An 18,901-nucleotide genomic window follows, 5' to 3' on the forward strand; every position below is an offset into this window, starting at 1 on the left:
GGTTTTTTTCACTACAGAATACAGCACAAGTGGAAACTCGAGTTGCCTAAAAAACTTTGGCAAAAAAAGATTTTTGGTATCAATACCGGATTGGTTTTAGGATCGGTCTAAAAAGCTTTTCGGTATAGTGGAAACAACGCCTCAAGTATAACCCTTAATTCTTTGAAGTTATTTAATAAACGATAAAGTTTCCGATATATTTCATCCTTTTCTGCATGCAATTTTCCCACGCTTTATACCGATCATTTTTCTTTTCTTTTTTAATCTTTACAAATTTTATATATATATATATATATATAAATATAAATATAATTTTTTTTTATTCATTTACTTAAGTTTCTGAAACAAGAACCTTAAACCATAATGCATTCTATTTAGAATCTTTTTCAAAGAGAATTCAATTTAATTAGCGCTTACTATATATTAGAACTAGAGCCAGGTGCAAAAGGAAACAGCATTTATCCTTTCGCAGTGTAAATCGCCAACAGTTGTTGAAGAATTAAAAGATAGAAGCGGGTCAAACTTACTAACTTACTTTAAAGCGTGCAATGTAATGTTTTTACTAGCATTTTTGTGTGTGGTTGGTATTCTTTTTCTTCCACTAAGCGGTAAGTGTCTATTTTCGAATCGTTTTAGAATTTGTTGTGCAATTTTCAAAATTTAATTTTCTAGCGACAGCTTAGTTGACTTGGTGTAAATGCGTATTTTAAATTAAGGGCTGAGTTTAGCTTCTTTTTTTTAGTGCAACTTATAATTAATATTTCCAAGAAAAATAAAAGATAGTTTTGCTTAGGTAGTCATTTTTTGAAAACAAAAAACAACAAAGTAAATTCAAAATCTGCAGCAATAATGTTAGTTTCTTATCTTTTTTTATTGTCTATATTTGTTACAACTCCTTATTGTCTCGTAGATTGTATGGAATGCACGAACCAGCAACAGAAGTATGATTCAACTACGAAGAGTAATTTCTCCTTAATTGATGATAGAGACGTTAGAACGTCAAACCACAGAATAACTTCGCTATGGCTTGAAGATTTTGATTCTTACTATAGAAGTCCAATATTGGACAAATGTTTCCAATACATTGATGACGGTCTTTTTGTAAGTTTTTTTTACCGTTTTTTTTGCGATCACTTTTGAAGCATACCGTTTTAACAGTACCAAAGTCATATTTCAGCCTTCTATCAAGTAATGTTACACACCGTTTGAAAGAGTTTTCATATTTCAAAGTTTATTTTCCAATATTTTAGCCTGTTTTCGGGATGAGAAATACTCATCTCTGATTGAATGACGTCATCTAAGATTTGTTTTATCTTAATTTTCCTCTAATATACAAACAAAAGCTATTTGGAATATTGAAGTTCTAAAAGTATTGCATCTGCTGGATGCTGGAAGTTTAAAAACATTCGTACTAGCAAAAATACTAGGCAGGTGTTTTTTACCTTTTTTCACAGATTAGTTAGATATTACACATTTTTATAGAAAAAAAAAGTTTATAAGAAAATAACACTCAAGCAACCAAAAAAATGTAGAAAGTTTTAAGGAAATGTGAACAGTCTTATTTTATTGACCACAGTTCGTAATTTTCTGTTCTAATTAAAATTCAATGCTACCAATCGATGCTACCTTGTGTTTTCTTGAACCTTCAGTTCAGCCTTAGGTTAAAAAAGTTATGTTACTTATATCACTGTTACCTTTTAAACATAAAAAACTTTGGTACCACAGTTGTTCCATCTGTTAAATGAAGTATATATACATTGCAGACACACTCTGAAAATTTGAAGTCAAAAGCTTTATACAATCTCAAATATTCATGTTACAAATTTTCGAATTTAGTTAAAAACACAATCGTTAAAAAATCACAAAACAAAAATAAGTTTTATATGTATTACATATATTTTTATATTACTATTCATACGAGCTATGTGTGAATCGTCTATCTGTTCTGCCTTAATTTGGGAAATTGCACCTTTTAAACCAAAATGACTCAAAACTTGCAGCAATCCTTTTTTACCAACATTGTAATAAATGACAGCAGAGTGAACACCCATTTCAATGGTTTCCCAACCAACAAAAGTGACTTTTTGTATCCTAGACCATATAATACTGTTCAGCGCCCGTTAGCATTTTGGGGTTTTCCATGCATGCATTTCTGTAATAATTCATCAGATTAGGTCTTTGAATATTGGTTGGAGTAAGTTTTTGATAAATACAGGTATGGTGTTGGAAATTTTGTACCTTCTTAACCAGTACTTACACCAGCTGCTATTATCACGGGGACAGAACTGGTGACATGTCGTGAAATTTTTAAAATCTGTAAAATAAAAAAGTGTGCGCAAACGTATTTCAAGGCGTTCCGGAATATGTTTACCACATTCCAGTTTAATTGGTATAATGCCATGCTCCTCATAGGGATTTGACTTGACCATATCATGAAGTACCTCTATCCCCTAAATATTCCTTGTAAATTAAATGATAATCGAACGATTAAATATGTTAATAGCACCACTCATTTGCGCCTGATGATTTATCATGATTTATCTGATAGTTTCTTTCAAGCTTCAAAATTTCTTCTCAGATGTGTCTTTTATATTCTCCTACATTTTTATATTCTCCCACATTTTTATATTCTCCCACATTTTTATATTCTCCCACATTTTTATATTCTCCCACATTTTTATATTCTCCCACATTTTTATATTCTCCCACATTTTTATATTCTCCCACATTTTTTTATTCTCCCACATTTTTATATTCTCCCACATTTTTATATTCTCCCACATTTTTATATTCTCCCACATTTTTATATTCTCCCACATTTTTATATTCTCCCACATTTTTATATTCTCCCACATTTTTATATTCTCCCACATTTTTATATTCTCCCACAATTTTATATTCTCCCACATTTTACATCCAAAGCATTTCTTGATTTCACTTCAATGTCTATACATTTGTTTCTAGAGATAGATTTTACTACCCAATGTAACGAGGAATGTCCTCATAAGCCATCAAATGAAACACGCGTACAAGATTTGTCATTGACAAAATCAATTTATAATTTTTAGTGTTCTGAAGTACTTTTAACGATATTTAGATGGGAATTCTTGGTTATTCAAATCACGAAGTAAACAAACTAACATATGTATTTTATCTGACCATACATGATATCGAATATACCAAAGCATGTAACTTTACAAATGCAATCAATACAAGTGCGTACGCCCAAGAACTTTCAGATGATAAATTCACGGCTGATGAAACAGTTATCCTCACATACAATATAACTCAAGATACATTTACAGTTGATGAATTCCAACTTATATTTGTTTCAAATGAGAGCATCACATACGTTATATCAACAGCATGTAATGCTGGACACAATAAAAAAACTGGATTTCGTTCATTTTTACTGGCCGTTGGTTACTACAAATATTGTCCCTTTGATATCACATGCAGTAATCAACTAAAGATTGTCGAGATAGAACATAAACTTTGCACGAGGAGACCAGGTAATACTCATTTGTCAAGGTGTGCTTGGACACAATGAAAGACCTATTCAAAATTTTTAGTCTAACGATACAAAATTCTAAAAGGTTCTTACCGCGCACATTTCGTAACTATGACTTGTGGCTAATCCATTTTATTATAATCCATTTTATTTTATTATAAAATACAATAACTTTCAATAAATAATTCTGTTCTAGTTACCTACACATTCTGGGGAAGTACCAATTATAAAGAGGGCAGCAAAATAATGCTACCAAAACCTTTTTTGTTTTTCTCAAGTTACACAGACCACATCATGGTAAGTCTTAACTTTTACTAATTTTTACTGCTACAAATTTTCTTGTATATACAGTGGAAAAACAATTCCTTAAAAAGAAATTTTCATACATTGGTGAATCCTTGCTAACGTCAGCAAAATTTTTAGATTCTCGTGTCTCTTAAGAGTTCTTTAAGAGCACATGATGTTATACAATACTGTGACCAGAGCTTCAAGCTATATGCGACAGTGGCAAATTTGTCAAAAAATATTCTTTGCTTAAGGATCGACTTTTTGCTTACTTCATCAAAATCTTAGTGCTGTAAACATTATTTTTTCTGAATTAAGGGGATTTTTTCCACGGACGTTCCACAAAATCCATCCACCAGTCAGAACCATTTAATCATCACAATTTCTTGTTTAGGTCAGTTCAAATGGTGCTCTATCAATTTCATCGGTTTCAAATGGCTACAAAAGTATACCAAATGAAGACACAGTATTTGTTATGGATAACATACCTCATAAAGATTCGTATTGGGGGAAAGAAATATATTTTAAATACCAAACAACCCCCCTCTATTTAACGGCTGCTAATAATGACGTATCCAAATTTACTCTCACTCCATTTAAGGCTACAAAGATTCTAATTTTCACTGATTTAAAATCCTACACATCAAAACAAGCAATCTTTGCTACAGACGACACCTCAACCTATGTGATTTTAAACTACCAAACACTTGAAAATGACGGTATGATTGGATACTCAGAAGTTTCTTGTGGAAGTAAAGTACTTTTTGACAAAAATTCAAGCCAGATGGTAATGCAAACATCCAATATTGGAGTACCTGGTCGACATGTGTTTCGCCTGACCCAAGATTGCACAGTGGCGGGTGATGTGATAACTGTTGCATTTTCACTAGTTGTTATTCCTTTAATTTGACATGATGTAACAAAATAGTTTTTAGCTTTTTTTACAGTGTCACAGCGCTGTAGGAAGATGATATTTGTGAGAGAGAGCCAGATTCAGTGCCTACCCAAAAGTTTCACATGAGAAATAAAAATCTAATGTCCATTTGCATATGATTCCATATTATTCCTAGCTAAATATTACCTCATATCAGCTCGTTCTTTTTTTTAATAATGTTAACATTGTTATTTATTTGATTATAAAAGATTATCATGTCTATAGATATGTATCCATTTGGGTCAAGACAAGGTGATCAAAGTTTGCCTGTTTGCGATAACTGCACAGAGGTTTTGTCCCTTAAAACGAAAATCCCTCTAAAGTGGAAGAAAATTTCAAAACTTTACGTAAGATGTATTGGGTTATTAATAATACCTTACCTGTGGTGAATCATATCATAACAGACCATTATTTCAAGATGCAAGAAAAAAATTTGACAGTTCAACTGATCAAAAGGATATCAATTTTAATGTGATTTACGTTAATGTTTTACGTTCAGTATAAACATTTTCTAAAATACTTAGTAATATTCTATGGACCTAATATAAAATTTCAAAATCATTTAGATTCTTTGTAGGCTTCATAAAAAGTTAGTCTAATATAAGAATCCTACCGCAGTGTTTTTTGTCAGCCTTATACCCCTTTTTCTTTTAGATCAACTCTGACGGCTACATATCTGAAGGTCATTCAATCGAGCCGAACAAAGTAACGAGAGAGGAAAACGAACTATATTTTCAAATTGCTGCATACCATTTAGACTTTGATACTACTTTAGGTGGAGCAGTGTATTTTAGGGAAACAGGTGATGACTATATCATCTCTCGTGCGAACGCAGATATAAAGTTTATTTACCCTGAAGCTGCAGATGTCACCAACGCTGTTATCGTAACATATGACAATATGGCGGCTCATAATGACACAGGACGAAATTCTTTTCAAGTTGTAATAGGGTACAACAATTTAACCAGTGCGTATTTGATAATCATCTACAAATATTTGATGTATGGGAATGCGTTGGCGATGTTTAAAAGTCTACCTTGTTCCAGAGTTGACGTAACAGCTACCTATGAATACGAGAATGCGTTTTATTTGGTGGGTAATCAAAAATCGAATAAACGAGGGAAATATATTTATGACCTGCATGGTGAAAACAAATGTAACGAAGGTAATTGTTTTTTTGTCTTACTTTCAACTCTCTGATCACAAAAAGAACATTAGAAACAATATGTTGATTTTAAAATTACCTTTAGTAAAATTAAATACTGCAAAACGCGGATTCTTTTTTACTGGTGGTAGATTGTACAATTCACTACCATTGAAATAAGAAAAATCCAAGGAATAAAAGCTTTTGGCAGTGAGTTTTCAAAATATTAATTTTAGACTTTATTTTTCACCCTCTTTTTTCTTTTTTTCTGACATAATAATTATAATTGGCTTATAATACTATAATATTTAGCTTTTGTTTGAACACGACGAACGTTGATAACAGTTGCATTGTATATATGGTACTTTCTATAATAACCGAAGTTCTTATCACGTATAAATATTCGCAAATAAATAAATATAAATAAATAAATAAATGAAAGTCAGAATATGTAAGCAAAAACAATGGTAAAGTATTAGTAGCACTAAAGTTTCTATGTTTCACAATCCTAATTATTAAAAATGATATGTTGTTTTACATAAAAAGTTTTCTCTCCTTCTATGCTTCGACGAATGTTTTAGTAGGTAAATGTCTATTCTAGTTTGCAGAACAGACACTGCTAATAAACACTTGGCAATGCTTGATAAATACGATTTAAAGTTGCTAAAAAAAACAAGAAACACAAACAAACATTCAATGATATTGAAGAAGATATACCCCCGTCTTACCGAAAAGTTATACGTAAGTTGTTCTGGTTATCCCTGGTTCCGCGTATTCTGTTACAAAAATTAATTATATTATTATAATTATGACAACTGCTCTGACTGCACTGGTCTTATCTTTGAAAGGGACTCCAGTGACATTCATGACACAGAGAATGACAGTTAATGTAGACCTTTGATAAAAGACAAGTCTTGTTCTGTGTCATACTCTCACTCTGAGTATTTTCCAACCTTTTCCACAAATGCCTACGAACTTCTTGAGAAGAGGAAGAATTGCAACATTCAGATTCTAAAGAATCTAGATTCTAAATTTAAGAAGTCACTGGTCAAATCATTGTCTAATTTCTTTTTTTCTTTATTACAGATGACAGTTTTCGCAAATTCGTATGATCATCTAACCATAAACCGAACCACCTACATTGAATCATGCAACATAGGCACTATACTGCAGGCTCAGCAAAGCATACGCGATTTCGATATGACCTTCACACCACAAGACGTAGTAAAAGTATCCTATTACATCAACTCAAATTTGACGGAGGAACAAAAGTTTGAAATCACTTTTGCTTCAAACAAAAATGCAACTTACGTTATCATGTCGCGATGTACACTGGGTCCTGGAAACATTCACGCAATTGGGTATTTCAAAAATTGTTCGTTTGCAATTACTTGCAAGTACTACGTAGAAACAAAGTTCATAGAACATAACAAATGTGGGAAACATGTCACTCGTGAGTGCTCACATCTTCGTTTTATATATCGATTTTTCCATTTCGGGGTCCTCTTTTTTCAATAATCATATAAACTTCTTGCATCGTTATTAGTTATGACATTGATTCGCAGATGTGTTTTTTCCCGCTTTGTTGTGACGCCTATTTGTCCGGTCGTACTACTTTGTAACGACGTTTGGTAACAACATTTTGTTTTTTTTGTATGTGGGAAACATATCCGTGTTACAAAAGAATTATCTAAAGATTTTTAAATTTTTACTCGTTTGCCTATTGTGAACATCATAACCTCGTGTATGAACTCTTCAAAGTTCAATTTTTCGTTTTCCTTATTTTTTTTTTTTGAAGTCTTCTTATGCTGCATGTCGTTATGTCCTTTTGAATTTCGATAAGTTAACAAAGATCTGTGCTAAGTTTTCCATCATTATGATGTGTCCTTCATCACATTTGGTTGTTAAAAAACCCAGCTTCAACTTCTGTTCCGTCCCAAAAAATGCCTGGACTGAATGAGTTCTAAAATTAATTGTGGGTAAAAATATATCCAAAGTATCGCAGTTTTAATTAAAACTGTTGTCTTATCAATCAACTATTGCTTAATTGTTTTTACAGCAAAAGGTGTACTACTTAACTGCATTTAGCATAAGAAAGATTATTTGAAAACTTTGTTGCATCTAACTGTATTTAAGTATCTTACCTGATTTATCAGAGGTGGATAACAGCTAGATAGCTTCCAGTTGTAGAAAATCAAATTGGCTTTCTTACATATTCAGCCGAAATAAAAACACGTTGGCTACATCACTGTGGTCACCTTGTCACCGCAAAAGCAGTCGTCCAGCTGTAGTTACTTCGTGTCGTCCAGCTGTAGTTACTTCGTGTCGTCCAGCTACAGTTGGTGGAAGTTTTAAAGCGATTGCGTTGCTTAAATATTTTTAATATTTTTAACTAGTTTTAAGTGACTGCTATCTACATCTTCCCTTTAACAGTCTCTTTATTTTAGTACTGTATCCGACAAAAGAAGACAAAAAAAGCGAACATGTTATTGAGTCGAAAAAGCGTAGTCGTTGTTCTTGGGAAAAGCCTTTTTTATTGTTTTCAACGGAAGCTACAAGTATAACAGTTAGTGCATTTTTCGTTATTTTTCTCGTAAACTTAAAATGTTCCTCCTGCGTTATTTTTTATTTCATTGCAAAATGTGTCTTTCTTTTGGAAAGTAGTATCATGAGATGCAATAATACAATCGGGACGACTTAAAATTATTTTAGGATCAGAAATCTTTACATTCACAGAGTTTTGTAAGCAAGAAAATGAGCATACACTTTCTCCAAGCGACACTAAAAGTTTTTAAATTCATCTTGAAGCTCCTAAAGTATTCAACGATTAATTCAGTATTTTAAATGCGCCACGTGTTGTTTTACATCAAAAGATGTTTCGCAGCTAATTCGTTGTCGAAAATATCACTCACACTTCGATTTGTAAAAATCCCTTTACACAAGAAATGACCAAAATTCTATTTACTTTGTACGGCCTATATTTTCGAACCTAGATATCGAATTATTACCTATTTTTTTAATTTTAATATGTTTCGTCCATTTGCAGAAAAAAAATTTCAATATGACGAATGACTATTTTTTCGAAGTAGTTCAGATTCCATCTTCTTTACTTTTATTCACAAATGTCTCTCGCACTATTAAGCTTGCCAGATAAACAAGCAAAAACGTATTAAAACCTAGGTTTTTTTGTTTTTTTAAAAAAAAATGAAAGTAAAATTTATTAACATAAACCAACCTAGAATTTACAATATAAAACACAAATGACTAAAGACATTGTACGTGGAAAGATAACACTTTGAACATTGAAAGGGTGACATTACGATACGAAACAACATATAACTAATATTGATTTAACAGTACATTTAGATGCAATCGTAAATTGAAGCTCTATTCGCCAACGCAAAGTCATTGAGATTAATGACCCTATCTAGCGTCGATCTAGAACCCCGAACACATCGAATTGTCGACCGTAGCAACGAGAAACATATCTTTGTTCGTATGACATTCGTCGCTAAAGATACCGGAATGGACCGTTTTTCAGCAATCATATTGACTAAGCTTTTAAAGAAGTTAAAACCTAGGTACTGGCCTTTTTTCTTTTTGTTCAAATGACTGTTTCTCTCTCCGTTTAGATTGAACATAGTTATATTTCAATTGAGCCAGAAAAATACACGTCAACAGATGCGAGGATATTATTGGTTTACGATGTAACAGAGGAAGACGTATCTATATCCAGCACGGTATACTGCGAATACACGGAAAACACCAACCTGATAAGGGCTGCCAACATGGATGTATCTAATCATACATTAACACCATTTTCTGCTAAACATCTGCTACTAGTAACATTCTCTAATGTGAAAAAAGGGATTTGGGACCCACGTTATTTTACATTTCAAGCAGTGTTGGCCTCTGATGGAAATGAAACATTTGCTATCTTGAACTACTTCAAATTAGAAGGAGACGCAACTTATATTGGCCACGAAGAGGAATTTTGTCTGAACTCCATATTTTACCAAAGTTTAGGCAGCACAGAATTAGTTCATACATCAAATGTTGGAATACCTGGAAGACACGTGTTCAAACTAACATCGGAGATTGGATGCATACGGGCAAGTGAGTTATTTTGCGATACTTAGCTTGTTTACATGCAGAAATATTTCTGCACTTTGTTTTATTGAAAAATAGTAACTATTCATATTGTTTCCGAGCGTGCTTTTTTATAAAAGCACGCTTGTGTACTGTTAAAACGCAATTGCTCAATACACTCACGCTGTATTAAAGATGGCAGCGCGCCTAAGTTTTTGTTGGTCGTTTTGTTGGTCGTCAAATGCTTGAAATTCGATTGTCTGAACTTGAACAAAGCTGTCGAAAACATATCATAGCAAGATTCAATGAGAAGCCGTACCCAGTCCCGAATACTTTAAGTACCTGCTGGATGGAGCGGAGGCAAAAGTGAATCGATTCACATTACAACTTAAGTATCAATTTTATCCGGTACAGATTAAATTTTGATGTCAGTTGTTTTCACCTTAGCTCTTTACCCGCATGGAGAGACAAGTGGCGATCTTGTAATGCCAAAAGGAGACAATCTTGTAGAGAAGTTGAAGCTTAACTCGCCGTTAGAATTAAACACAGGAATTATTCACGATATATTTGTAAGATTAATTTTGTATTGCTCTGCTAATTTTCCCGTGTATTAATTTCCTCGAAATTAATTTAGGCCAAAGCATGGAAAATTAAACTTTCTAAAAAACGTGGGCCATTCCTTAAATATGTCTGCAAGAATACACAGAAAAAAAGAATTTGCTTTATTTTTTCTTTTGTTGATTGTTTATTAAACTCGATACCTTCGAAGTTCCCACATTATAACACATCACAAAAACTTGTGCTCCGCAACAGCATTGAGAACACCATCTGTAAAAATTATATGAAGGAAATAACAAACAACACATACCGGCCAAACATAGTTATTTAAGGTACATTTTCTCCTTTATTGTTCTTAGGCTGAACTTACTATTTCGTGTACATAGACCGACGTGTTATTTAGATGAAGTGATTACTACCTCACCTATACTATTATCATATAGGGAATCGAGATCTTGTCTTCACTTTGTTTTAGGAATCGAAATATCATGTAAACGCCGCCCTAAACTTTAAAATTTATTCTTAAAATACGTCCTTGTTTTTCTTTTCTTGATCCATGTTTTAATATACTTTTTCTCAGTTAAGCACCAATGCTTTGATATCGACAAAGAGACTTTCATCTTCAACCGATTACCATCTGTATGTGCAGTATCCAAACACTATCATCGCACCATATAATCTAGACTATGACACAAGAATTAGCGGTGAGATATATTACAGAGAAACTAAGGAAGAACACACGTTAAAGCTAGCCTCTATGGACATCGATTCTGCGTTTGGAGTTAGTGTCAATATCACATCTGCAATTGTTGTCACTTATCTTGACATTGCAAGCAAAAATGCACCGCTTCTCAAAGATACATTTCAGGTTGTTATTGCATATAACGATAATGGCGACGCTTTTCTTATTTTGATTTTCAAGCAGCTGAAAAATCCAAGTGGGCTTGTGATGTTCTCGGAGAGTTCTTGTTGCAGCATCAATGTGAACAAACTATTCAATTATGGTGACGCAAGATTTTTATCTGGTCATACAAACACTGCAGAAGGACTTGGGAAGTTTGTCATTGATTTAAAACGTGATTTTACAGGTGATTGCGTAAATAACCTATCGTCTATTTCTTCTTCTAAGAATTTATTGTTCTACCAACTTGAAATTTTAAAGTTAAAAAGAATGCTTTGCTGACAGAGTAGGCATCCCACTGTTCGTATCAGGAAGAGTACTTTTTTTTTCTTTTTTCAGATGTTTTGCAAGAAAGCAAACAAAAACAAATCTACACCAACACAATTGGATATGATTTTATCAAAATCTCTTGGGAATTTGAAGCAAATAATCCGGCCATTATTACGCTCAACGTAGTTGGTGAATGGGAAACTAAATGGAAATATTTATCGTGTGATGTAATTACCAGTGATGAATTTCATAACTTAATTCAAAATAAGACATACAAGATAGAGCTGATAGATGCTAACGGGAGTTTACCTGCGGTTGTGCTGTTCTCACCTGAAAAAATAGGCAAGCGTACCTTTTAATGCTTATATTCTTTAACTGGCTAACGCCTTACTATCCTGTTTAATTAACTTGAAAGAACATTGATCATTCAACGCGGATACTTTAAAATTCAAATTTTTACTTTGTTCGAAAATAACAGTTTACTTAGTTGAAGCAATCTTTCATCTCTGCAGTTTTGTCATATTCAAATATATCTCTTATGCCATCAAAGATGAAATCCTATGGTCACGGTAGTCCTTAACGTTTTCTTATCAATTTATTTTACCCATAAATTATTATTATTTGCTTATGGATTACGATGTTATTTTAACTTAAGTACGGATGGCTCTGCCTTTCCTCTGACTGTAACTATGTTACATTATCTCTATACGTACAGCATTGCTCTAACTTGCTTGGCTGCCACACAAGCCGATTAGCGGTCAGTAGACGGCACCAAATAGGCTGACAACACTATATTCAAAGTGCACCTGAGTGGGGACTCGAACCTGAAACCTTATGATTAAAAACCAAATGCTCTACCACTACACCATTACTGCATTACGAGTTCCATTTCCAATGTAGGTGCTGTATCGAATGTTTCTATCAGACAAAATGGACATCAATCGTTTTTATATTGGAAGACTCCCGTAGTAAAATTTGGAAATCCGGCAGTGGCTAAGACCTTCATCAAACATACAATGATAGAATCTGGCAAGGAATATAATTCCTTAATTTCGTCTTCCATTTATGAGAGTCAGTACAGTTTCAGTGGAGAGATAGGGTCAGAACATACTTTTGTTATAACTTTAGCAATAAGAAATCAGCTTGGTCCTTCGGAAACAATCACATACACATTTGTAGGTAGGTATTAGACTGGTTACGAAATTTTGAGGGTATGTTACGCGTTTACTTTGTAAATTGAGCACATTATGATTCTACTCAACCTGAATTTCTTCTCAAAACAAAAAAATGTGAATCTAAAATTGTTACATGTTTTCAAGATCAAAATTTCTCCTTTAAATTGGCGACTCATTATATCTTTTAATTTTTAAGAAGTAGCGTATTTTATTTTTAACTAGCCAGGATACTCAACGTCCCACGCCGAGTGTAGCATGGTAAAATGTTTTTTTTGGCTAAGTAGGTTTCCCGAAATTTCCAAAATAGTTTTCCGACAATGGTCAAGAATTGAATTATCTGCAAACTTCTACGTTTTAGAAACAGCAGAAAGTTCATCAACAAATATCATTATCATCGCGACGACTTCTGTGTGTGTTGTTCTGCTTGTTTTCCTCGCCATGGTGTTGTACTACAGAAAGAAAATGAAAAGAAGAAATAAATTTCTCTTCACGCAAACTGCTTACAAGGTAAGGGTTTTTTTCGTCCGCGATGTTCAAAAATCTAGACCTTAATATATCACCTTAATGTGCACTCCTTGTTGAGAAACATTTAATCCTGTGACTCGGCGATACGCATTTCCCTATTTTCATTCAAAAACCTTTAGTTGGATCCAGATCGAAGCATTCTTGAACAATGCAATAACTTGACGTATGATACTAAGTTTGAATTTCCAAGAAAACACATCTCGTTGTTTCGAGTACTGGGCGAAGGCGCATTTGGTCAAGTATGGATGGCTTCAGCTAAACAGATGGAAAACTTTAAGCCAAGACAGATTAAGAAAAGGGCTAGTCTATGGAAGAGATACGGAACAAAGAAAAAGACGTTTGTAGCAGTTAAGACACTTAAAGGTTGTGATTATACATTTTTTTGTACTTATAAGAGCGTCATGGATACTAATTTTCAATGTTGAAATATACCAACATATTAACAATCCAAAAGGTCTCGGGACCGGTAGTATCTTTACAAGAATAAGAACTTTAGCGTTAAGTGACTCTGTGTTTCAAACTCACAAGGTTTAAGAATAACAAAAAAACGGATAGTATATTTTTCTTTCTAACAAATAAAAATAATAAAATTGCAAATTTGTGAGGAAAAAAAAACGACTGAACTTTAAACTTGTTGGAATATTAAGAACAGCCGAAACATTGAATTTTCTGATATAGAAGCGAAAAATCTTTTAAATATAAGGTTTAGGGAGCTATTAAACTCTAGTTTAAAACTTTAAGGTTTCAGTCTTAGTAAGCAGTATTTTCAAAAGAGTGTTTCTCACATTTCTGGAGTATATAGATACCTTTTCTAATTTTATTTGACTGATAAAGTAAAAGCCATTTGGCGAGGCAAAGTTAAGCACAAACCAAAGATATTGACTTGATTTGATTTGATTTGATCAGCATACTTTTCAGAACAAAAATGACGTCACACCGTTTTCCCAACAATTATTTCTACCGAATTTGATTAACAGGGTAACTTGTTCAAAATTTTTTTTGTTCAAGATGGTTAATTTCCCTCTCCCGCCATGGTTATATCGTGACTAAAATCCAACAAAAATTGGTTTAATATTTTTGTCGATTGAAGTTTGTTGCAACCATGGCTAATTTAAATGACTAGTCGTTAGCCCGTGGAAAAATCCACGGGTTCGCCCGTCCTTTTTATATTGCATTGCGTGCGTCTCGCTACTTGCGCAGCTAAGCTACCATTTTGCGTGACGGACAGACGTATACGGGTATTTTAATATAGAAGACTACGATTTTAGGAGAATTCCTCTCACTTTCATGCAATAGAAATGTTTGATCAATTGAAGATGTGATATCGTAACAGGGCCAATGGCGAACACTACACCATCACATCTTTTCCATGTACCTTCATCGGGGAAGACCTGTTGCTTTTTATTTCGAACGATACACGTGAAGAAGGAATAATGTGGTTTTATAGACTGTAAACATGTGTTCACAGTCTATAAAACCTTACCTACTCGAGACGTCCCACTGTAAAAATAAGATAAAGTGACATAAAATTTATACTATCGGGAACCCGCAAAAAATGTTCCACTTACTTTTCTTACTTTGTAAACCGGAATTAAAAAATTATTTAACTCGATAACTCGAAGTCATTAATCTTTGGTTCACTTCGTAATTTTACACCGCAATAATTTAACCCTTATAATTTACCTTAACGTGTGCAAATGTTACTCTGATTCCAGATTATACTTATTTATATTGAAGTGATTTTTCTTCTCAGCTGGTGCCACAGAATCTGACTATAAGGATCTTGCAAACGAACTTAAACTTCTAATACACCTTGGAGAACATCGAAACATTGTCAATCTGCTTGGTGCATGCACTCGCGATGAGAATTTGTTGGTGATTCTTGAATATTGCTCAAATGGAGCTGTGTTGAATTATCTACGGTTAAATCGGGATGATTTTGAAGCTTCTTGGTATAAACAGAACAACGAGATCTTCAATCTTTATCAAATAACTTGGGTAGCGGTTCAAATTGCTGATGGGATGAACTTTTTAGAAGAAAAAAAAGTAACGCAAGTTTTATTGTTTCGGTGTGTTGTGTGTACTATAGATATTATACTTCCCACGGGTATTATTCGCGTTCTTAAACTGTAAGAAAAGTTTGAATTTCCGATAAAAACTAAATGTCATTCATTGGTCTGGATTGCTACAAACGTTTTGTCACTTTAAGTCCTTGATGTTGATCAAAATCACATGGTGTAAAGCCGATCATCTTCCTTTTTTTGTCAAACAAATATTTTATTTTTATTTTAAGTGTGTACATCGCGATCTAGCAGCAAGAAACGTTCTTTTAACGGAGAAAATGTACGCAAAAATAGCTGATTTTGGTCTCGCAAGAAACACTGAGGGAACAGACTATTACAAAAAAGAAACGGAAGGAAATCTTCCCATTAAGTGGATGTCCCCGGAAGCTATAACGCATCAAAAGTACACCACTAAAAGTGACGTGTAAGATATTCTGTTTTGAACAAATACGTAACGAAACGTTATACCCTTGTTTCTAAGATATAGTAAGATACTTTTACAACGATTTTTTCAGACTTTGAAGTTATTACTCTATTATATTTAAAATATAGCTATTTCTGATAATAATAAAAAGCGACATTCAATTAATTTTAACGCCGGAGAAGTTGAATTATGCGTTTCGTTTAGCATTATCAGGGTTCACGACGCACACTTTCTTATTTTTCAGTTGGTCGTTCGGCATTCTACTCTGGGAAATTTACTCACTCGGTTCGACACCCTACCCAGGTGTTAAAAATGCTGACGTGCTAAAATACGTCAAAAGAGGAACAAGAATGTCAAAACCAAAGCATTGTGAAGAAGACATTTATCAGTTAATGTTGCAATGTTGGTCAGGACCCTCCGAACTTAGACCTTCATTTATTGATTTGCGTAATAACATCGATCAAGTGTTGGTTAAAAATGTATGTATCAGGAAATTTTATAAGTTTGTTTGAAAAATAGTAAAGGGCAAAGTCAAAGAATAACAATCGATATGTGTAACAATGTAACGACGTTGTTATTGACAAATAAGAAAAGCAAATTGCTTACTACACCACCTGTTTCCTTTACCATCATTTGCACACACCATTTTTTAATAAACGTATTCTTGTTACATAGTTTTGGTACTCGAAATATGCAACATCTTGCAGTCGCTAACCCTGATCTCAACCAGAACTATTTTACTTCGTGTATCGGTTTAGTTATGTGTGAACAGACACTATAGCTGATCAATGAATCGTCCGGAAACAACATTAATCTGAATTGTATGAACACGGTGAAATATTTCTTGTTAATTCATTTATTTACTACATAGGAACAAAGCATGTTCGGAGGACAGTCGTTGGCGAATGTTTACAAAATAGCGTCGTTGAAATCTTCACAAAGATACACCGAAACAAAAAGGTTAGCCACTGCTTTTTACTTTCCACAAATATTGTATGCAATTTCATTAAATTAAACCCTTTTTGTTTATTATTGTTAGAGTTTTTCTCGCGCTCTGATTGGCCAATCTACACGAATGTGCTATATTTTTATTTTCTACCGAGAAACGAGTGCAATTTTTACTTATTTTTTAATTTTACAGTGCAGCTGATATTTTTTCTCTGATTGGCTGAAATAGGGTGCAAGAAGCTGATATTTTCTTCCCGATTGGTTAATAACTCGCTGAGAAAAGTAACTTGTCGGAAAATTTGTTCCACAATTTCTCCTCATAAAAAACATAATTTTTTTACAAAACAAACTAACAATATCAATGACAAATATTCACAGTTTAATTATTCTTTTGTTTCAACATAGTTATTAAAAAGAAAAGTGCCAGTGCTCTACACCGTAAAGATATTTAATTCGATTATTAAACATAGTTGTGATTAGCTGTATTCTCTGATTTTATTTGACCCACTGCTACGGGATAGTGTTTTTCGAATAGTATTCCCACAGATGTGTGACGTAAAGTATACCTGTACTATCTGCCCCAGCTAGATGCACGGCTCGGTTAACCAGCACCTAAGAGCTCAAACTGGCGTTCAACGTCAGGCTACCCACCTATTATTGCGTATTCGATTGGTTCGTTTAAGATACATACATTTTATGCTAATTTTAATACTCGCTTCTAAGCTTACGCAAAATTAAACTGATTTCTTTTGACGAGAACATTTAAATAAAAATCTTGTTTTAAATATTTTTTAGTGAGAAACTTACTGTTTATGATGACGATTTGCCTGCAGAAAAATCTGTTGGACAAAATGATGAAAATTCTTATGATGACACATACCAAACCGACGACTATCTCACGCTGGAAGAAAATGGTTTCCAAGAGGAAAACGAAGAAGAAGCATGTGAAGATAATTTGGGACTTCAGAAAGATTGTGCTCCAGAAGAAAGCAAAGCAAGCTTTACCATTGATGATAGTTACATCAGTTTAGTAGAAAATGACAAAAATGCTGGAAGAAATCAATTTGTCGAAACGCAAGAAGAAAACTGGAAGGCTGACAGTGAACTTCAAAGCGAAAATGGAGACAAAGGACGTTCAAATGGGATGTCGGAAGAAGCAATAGAACTAGAAAAAATATGAATAAAACAATTGTTAATAAAAAATAATAATATTGTAAAGTTTGGCGAAAGGGACTGTTTCCAAATGACGTCAACCGTTAGGGGGGGAGGTGGTTAGTAGTTAACGCCGGTTGACAGTGGAGGAATCTTGAAGAATTGGTAACGCCATCTGATAAACAATGCCTAAGTTAAGATATTGTCAAAAGAAAGATATATGTATGCATAAACGGAATTGTTTCGGACGCACGAAATGTCATTGTCACGAACTTATAATTTTATCAGAATCTGCCATGGTGACGCGGAAAAAGCTCGCGAGCTTTTCATTTGGCGCATGTGCACTTTGACAAAATTAGAGATTTTATCTTAGTGCGCACGCGCTAACTGAAAAGCTCAAGAGCTTTTTGCGCTATAGCGGAAACGAGCCGTAAGACACAAGCTGTGAAATAATTAACGAGATGGGAATTAGTACTAACCTCGAAAGCAAGATAATAATCTATTGATGCATAATGTCCACGCAGCTTCTAGTTTCGACTGAAAGCTCGCACAAAATCTTGATATTCTGGGATTTAGGTGAAGATTAGCGTATGTTAGACTCGGTTAGTAAAAAAAATCACTTTTAATCTGCCATTTTAAAAGTTGCATAGCTCAGGTTTGGAAAATATCTCTTTTTGATCTTTTTGTGTTGTAAATACGTTGTATGTTTTCTATACTTCTATATGCTAACAAAAATACCATCACATCCATGTAAATCATTAGTAAATTCATTTTTGTTATTTTAACTATAACTGACGTATAAAGCAGGCCAACTAACGTAGTCAGTGTCAGTGCCAGAATTAGAAAAACAGCTAGCTAGCTACTTTGTGCTTTTCTTCCAAGTTTTCCATTAGTTTGGTATAAGTGCATTTTGTGCTACCCA

General features: G+C 33.5%; 1 protein-coding gene across 2 annotated transcripts; it reads left to right on the forward strand.

Moving 5' to 3' along the window:
- The first annotated feature begins 58 nt into the window (after positions 1-58).
- Positions 59-18,258, forward strand: LOC130646248 (uncharacterized). Of its 2 annotated transcripts, XM_057452427.1 has the most exons (22): positions 61-608; positions 911-1,101; positions 3,098-3,512; positions 3,708-3,808; positions 4,191-4,656; positions 4,956-5,077; positions 5,385-5,895; positions 6,476-6,615; positions 6,961-7,327; positions 8,322-8,440; positions 9,507-9,990; positions 10,411-10,532; positions 11,102-11,609; positions 11,762-12,034; positions 12,593-12,871; positions 13,226-13,374; positions 13,512-13,755; positions 15,146-15,438; positions 15,686-15,879; positions 16,124-16,358; positions 16,751-16,839; positions 17,623-18,258. In XM_057452427.1, exons 1-22 carry the CDS (start codon positions 554-556, stop codon positions 18,005-18,007), a joined length of 5,742 nt encoding a protein of 1,913 aa, XP_057308410.1. In that variant the 5' UTR covers positions 61-553; the 3' UTR covers positions 18,008-18,258. The 2 variants fall into 2 exon arrangements, with proteins under 2 accessions (XP_057308416.1, XP_057308410.1); XM_057452433.1 differs by lacking the exons at positions 16,124-16,358; positions 16,751-16,839; positions 17,623-18,258 and having other exon boundaries at positions 59-608; positions 15,146-15,461; positions 15,686-15,854.
- The last annotated feature ends 643 nt before the right edge of the window (positions 18,259-18,901 follow it).

The sequence above is a fragment of the Hydractinia symbiolongicarpus genome, chromosome 1, assembly GCF_029227915.1.
Source record: "Hydractinia symbiolongicarpus strain clone_291-10 chromosome 1, HSymV2.1, whole genome shotgun sequence".
NCBI lineage: Eukaryota > Metazoa > Cnidaria > Hydrozoa > Anthoathecata > Hydractiniidae > Hydractinia > Hydractinia symbiolongicarpus.

Coding starts and splice junctions, on each gene's coding strand:
- LOC130646248 (XM_057452427.1), top strand. CDS start 554: ATGTTTTTACTAGCATTTTTGTGTGTGGTTGGTATTCTTTTTCTTCCA. Junction 10,533..11,101: donor GAATTATTCACGATATATTT/GTAAGATTAATT, acceptor ACTTTTTCTCAG/TTAAGCACCAATGCTTTGAT. Junction 13,756..15,145: donor AGCAGTTAAGACACTTAAAG/GTTGTGATTATA, acceptor TTTTCTTCTCAG/CTGGTGCCACAGAATCTGAC.